At 38.2% G+C, this 5,951-nt stretch overlaps 1 protein-coding gene across 1 annotated transcript in view; it reads right to left on the minus strand.

Annotated features, from left to right (window-relative positions):
* The window catches only part of LOC106879202 (huntingtin-interacting protein 1), a 65,692-nt gene that overhangs the window by 8,162 nt on the left and 51,579 nt on the right, over nucleotides 1-5,951 (minus strand). Inside the window, exons 26-29 of the mRNA XM_014928665.2 lie at nucleotides 5,347-5,447; nucleotides 4,906-5,135; nucleotides 4,004-4,065; nucleotides 2,536-2,649 (exon numbers count right to left, since the gene is read on the minus strand). Of these exons, the coding sequence (XP_014784151.2) occupies nucleotides 2,536-2,649; nucleotides 4,004-4,065; nucleotides 4,906-5,135; nucleotides 5,347-5,447 (507 nt within the window). The remainder of the gene's footprint in view (nucleotides 1-2,535; nucleotides 2,650-4,003; nucleotides 4,066-4,905; nucleotides 5,136-5,346; nucleotides 5,448-5,951) is intronic.

Raw genomic sequence — 5,951 nt, forward strand, 5'->3', positions numbered from 1 at the left:
TATATATATATATATATATATATATATATGTGTGGTCCTGGTAGGGTATAAGGATAGGATATTTGCAATGCAGTACTTAACCTGAGTTAAAACTGCAAATCACCATCGTCATCATTTAAGAGTCTTAAGAGTGTGAATTTGTCAAACAATGGTTTGTGACCGTTTCACAGTTTCATTTGGAAAATCTTTCTCCCTAAAGAAGTATTTGTTTCTTTCTGTTGTGGAATTGGAACAGGAATTTCTTTCTAACTTGTCCAAATACCATTACATATTTAGGAAGCAAAGGCCCGTTTTCAGAAGTGTACAGTCCCATCCAGCTACCCAAATGCCAGGAACTACAGGGACCACATTTCTTTGACTCTGCACTTCTGAAGATAGGTCTTTGTCCCCTAAATATAGAAACGGTTTCACAACTTTCATCTCTTCATTGTTAGAAGCTTTCCTCATTTCCCTTTTCATTTCAGATTTTATTTCTGTACTACAATGCTTTAAGCCAACTACAACACTCTTCTCTCTCATATATATATATATATATATATATATATATAAAGAGAGAGAGAGAGAGAAAGACACACACACAAAGGCATTTCAAAAGTGACTAGTCACCTCTCATATCATTATTTTACCTGGGCAGACACTATTCTTCGTTATGAAACCCAAATTGATTTAAAATGTCTCCTAAATCTTAGATTAATTCATTAAACGAATCAAATGACATCAGTTTGTTTCCAGAAAGAAATCTTTCAAAAACGATGACATTGATACACTTTTGAAATGTTTGTATATATGTCAGTACACACACACACACACACACACACACACACATATATATATATATATATATATATATATATAATAGTATGACAACAAAAGAATGAAAGACACATCAATATTATGTAAATAGAGGAATTTATCTGTAAATATAGTATGTGACAATTATTCGATTGCCCTGAAGTCATTCGAAACTCAGAGTTTTATGGCAACCAAATAATTGTCGCATATCATATCATATTACAGACAGACATATATATATATATATATATATAGGAGAATATACAAATAATAACAACAGACGAGGACAGGTGGTGTAAATAACAAAAGTATATATTAGTATGACGCTCGGGAATACGGAAAGTCTTTGACGTTTCGAGCTACGCTCTTCATATATATATATATATATACATATATATATATATATATATACAGGGTGTGTAAGGTATTTGAGGACATAGCTTTTTGGGGTCATTACTGCATTTTTTGCTAACTTTGTATAATCTTTGTTTCAGAATATAATAATGGCAGACCCTCAGCTTACTCAACAGACCATTGATTACAATCCCAAAAAGTCCATAAGGTCAGTTGCAAAAGATCTCCATTTGTCAGAAGGAACAGTCAGAAATGTTGTCCACAAAGACATCAGATATAAGTCTTAGATGATGAGGATATGTCAATTTGTCATAAAAAGCAAAAGAAAATCGCTACATCAGATCTAAAAAGCTCTTAAACAAACTGAAAACCCCAGCAGAAGAAGATTTGATTTGGTTTTTCTCAAACGAGTAAAACTTTGACCAAGATCAAAAAGTTAACAGAAGAAATGACAAATGGTTATGGGCAGACCCTTCTGAAGTTCCAAGGGTTATGCATCCAAAATTTCCTGAAAACCATCATGGTTTTAGTTGTTGTCAGGAATGAAGGATATGTGATGCCTCCTTACTTCTTTCCATAAGGCTTCAGAGTTAACTCTGCCGCCTACATTGAGGTCCTGGAAACATTTGTTAAGCCCTGGATTAACATTGTATGCAATGGAAGACTCTGCACTATCGCACATGGCTCTAGTAACACAAGAATGGATGGCTGAAAATATTCATGATCACATAACCCCCTAACATTTGGCCTCTTAATTCCCCAGATCTCAATCCATTGGACTATTTTACAAGTGGAGCATTGGTTGAGAGAGAGGTCAATGAACACGGCCATAACACCAAAGATTCTTTTAAAGCTGCCATAGTCCAGAGTAATGTCCAAAATGAACCAGGACCTCATGATTGGAGCATGGAGAGGATTTAGATCTCATATAGAAGCAGTTGTTGAAGCTGAAGGAGGCTTTGTTGAATGACATTATAGAAAAGAAGGGTTATTTTTATCCTCATAGCGTTTTCTGATAAATAAAGTTATTATCTGTTATAATATATCCGTTTTTTATAAATATAAATCTGTCCTCAAATATCTTATGCAGCCTGTATGTGTGTAAAACAAAGTTATTCTATTCCACATGGGTAGAAATATAGGTAAAAATAGAAGTTGAAAATACAATGAGAATAGTTAAAATATTTTTTTATTATTAATATATTTAAAGCTTCAACCGGTTTCAGTTTCGACAGATTTTCAAAAAGTTCAAATCGAAAATCAATGCAATATTTTAACTATTCCCAATGCATTTTCAACTTCTATTTTATGTCAATCAGTGAGTCAGACACAAATAAACAGAACACATGGAATGGTAAGCAAAAGTGGAATTAAGAGTCAGCCCCTTACCTCTTCAACATCCCAGCCTTCACTCTCACCAGCCAGCTGGTAATGGTGTTTGCGAATGTTGTTTAGTTTCTCATACTCATTCTTCAAGTCCTTCTCCATCTCAAGAATCAACACCTGTTAATTAAAACATTGCACTTTGATACAGGTACTAAATGTTGTGTCTATGTATGTATGTATGTGGATGTCTATGTGTGTATGTGGTCATGACCGATGCCAATGCCGTCTGATTAGCACGCAAAAAGCACCATTTGAGTATTGGGCCTCATGGATGCAGTGACAGGTGACCAACACTCCTGGTGATACACCATGTTTGTGTTGACCTGTCAAGCCGAGTGAGACCACAGTTGTGGCCGATGCTGGTGTCAGGTCAATGGCACATCACAAGCACCCATGACACTCTCGCAGTGGATGATGTTCGGAAGGGCATCCAGCAGTAGAAATCTTGCCAAATCAGATTGGAACCTGGTGCAGCTCTCTGGTTAACCAGTTTTCAGTGAAATTGTCCAACATAGGTGTAGAGTTATATACACATGTGTATATGAATATATGTATGTATATGCATGGGTGTATCATCATCTTCGTTTAGCGTCCGCTTTCCATGCTAGTGTGTGTGTGTGTGTGTGTGCGTGTGCAAATATGTGTGCATATATATGTATGTATGTGCATGAACAAATATGTGCATATATACACACACATACGTGGCTGTGTGGTAAGAAGTTTGTTTCCCAACCACATGGTTCTAGGTTCAGTCCCACAGTATGGTACCATAGGTAAGTGTCTTCTATGCACTGATCAAAACCTTGAGACATTGTGAGTGGATTTGGTCGATGGAAACTGTAAGAAGCTCGTCATGTACATATGTGTGTTAATGTCTACCTGTCCCCTACTCCTGGTTGACAACTGGTGTTGGTGTGTTTACATCCCTGTAACTTAGTGGTTTGGCAAAACAGATTGATAGATTAAGAACCAACATTTGAAGGATGTTTTTCACACATGGCATCAGCGATGACTGCAATTTCACACACACAACCATCGTCATTTAACGTTCCCCTTTCCATGCTGACTGCGGCTGGCTGGGCAGAAGACTGCACCGTGCTCTGCTGTTTGTTGTGGCATGTCTTGTACAGGTGGATGCTCTCTCTGCAGAGTGGACCAAGTGCTTTTTATGTGGCACCAGCTCTGGCAAGGTCAGCAAGTAACTTGCAAGAGAATGTGGCATTGAAGATGATCTTGTGCCAGATGACGATATGCCAGAGTGTGACATGAGAGTAGGGTGTGATTTGAGGGAGATTTGGCTGCTGTTTCTACAATGCCTAGCTACCATGTAGAGCTCTCCCTCATTGGCTCATACATACATAAGACTGTAGGGTGTGATTTGAGGGAGATTTGGCTGCTGTTTCTACCATGGAGAAGCTCTCTTGTTGATTTATTGTGGAAAGCAATTCCTCGGGGGTGGTCATTTACTCACCTTTATCTGCATTTCCTGCTTTTTGGTCTGATGTAAGTTTAGACTGGAAAAGTCCATTAAACCTGGGGAGAAGAAGTGATTAGAATGATTCCTTTTCTTGCCACCAGAGGGACACAGAGGGGACATTACAAGTTGAGAGATGGAGAACAGATTAGGGGACTTTATCAAGATAGATTGATACAAAGGGAACAGAAGGGACAGGTGGAGCAGAATTAACAAAATTTATTGAAACTTTTAAAGGTTTAAAGGAAGGCCAATAAGATTTTGGTGAGGGAGAGACAGAATGCCTAGGGTTAAAGAAAGATTGATGATGAAGGAAAAAATCAAAATACAAAAACAAACAAAACAAAAAACAAGAACAAAGAGCAGCAGGCAATCCCATGGTTTTTAGGTTCAGTCCCACTGCATGGCACACACACACACACAAGGTAAGCTAGCAGAATCGTTAGCATGTTGGACAAAATGCTTAGAGGTATTTCTTCTCTTTATTTTGAGAGTTCAAATCTTACTGAGGTCATCTTTTGCCTTTCATCTTTTCAGGGGTCATTCAAATAAAGAATCAGTCAAGTGTAGGGGTTCATGGAATCCCCTCAACAGACATTCCCCCATTCAGAGAGTGTTGCTATCTTGGTCACTTATACGTCACGGAAACCAGGTAAATGGCCTTATTGGTCAAAACGAACGAGAAAATATATCTGTGTGTGAGTGTAACTTAGCAGTATGGCAAAAGAGACCAATATAATAAGTACTAGACTTTACAGAAAAAACAAACAAACAAGTACTGGGGTCAATTCATTCAACTGAAACCCTACAAGCCAGTGCCCCAGCATGGCCATAGCAAAAGATAAAGAAAAATCAAAAGAATGAAAGAAAATCTTGTTCGACAAGATAAAAAGTCTTACTTCGTTCTTCGATAGCGTTTGCCCCTGTTTTAGCTGAACCAATCACTTTTCCGGCCGCTTGGTTGACCTTCTTTGAGGCATCGGTCAGTTCTGAGAGATGTTTGCTGTTGCGGTCAGCTTTGACCTTCGAAGCAACCACCAACTGGATTGTACTGGCAGCAATCTCTTTGGAATACACAATTAGTTCCTCAAATTTACCTTCACCCTGGACAACTTTATCAGCAGCCTCCCTGGAACAACAAATACACAGACAATTATGCATGTGTGTGAGTGTACATATGTGTATATATCATTATTATTATTACTATTAATATTAATCCATTTATTATTTCGTTCTTTCGCATGAGCCTGATGCCCAAACCCCTGAACCATGTGGTTAGCCGCATATATATGTATATATATACATATATATGTGTATGTGTGGTGTGTGTGTATACTTACATGGTGGCAGTAGCTCCCCATCCGACAGCCTTGGCAGCTGAGAGGAGTCCCTCAGTCCAGCGATGGTGTTTGTTGTAAAACTCTTTGGCTGATGAGGCACCCTGAAATAGAGAGGTTACGGTTAGGGTCAGGGATAAGGTAGTAGTTTATGTAGAGAGGGACGAGGAAGGAAAGAGAGTGGGAGGTGGTATAGTGAGAGAGAGAATAGAAGGGAAAGAAAAGAGAGGTAATAAGAGAAGGAAGTGGAAGAGCAAATGTGAAGGGGGGGGGGGAGAAAGAAAAACAGATTTAACTTCAATCCCCTGTCTCACCACTATTCTACAAATTGTGGGGCCATGTTGTCTTCCTTTATATTTTGAATTCAGTAAGTCCCTGGGGTCAATGTCATCAACCAAAATGTCTCCCACAAAATTTCACACTTTGGGACAATAATAAATAGAATTATTATTATTATTATTTTTACTATTATTGCCATGTTCTGAGTTCAAATTCTGCCAAGGTTACTTTGCCTTTCATCCTTTCAGGGTTGATAAATTAAGTACCAGTGAAACATTGGGGTCACCTACTCCAAACTTTCAGGCCTTGTGTCTTTAGTAGAAAGGATT

This window comes from Octopus bimaculoides, chromosome 30, assembly GCF_001194135.2.
Source record: "Octopus bimaculoides isolate UCB-OBI-ISO-001 chromosome 30, ASM119413v2, whole genome shotgun sequence".
In the NCBI taxonomy this organism is placed as follows: Eukaryota; Metazoa; Mollusca; class Cephalopoda; order Octopoda; family Octopodidae; genus Octopus; species Octopus bimaculoides.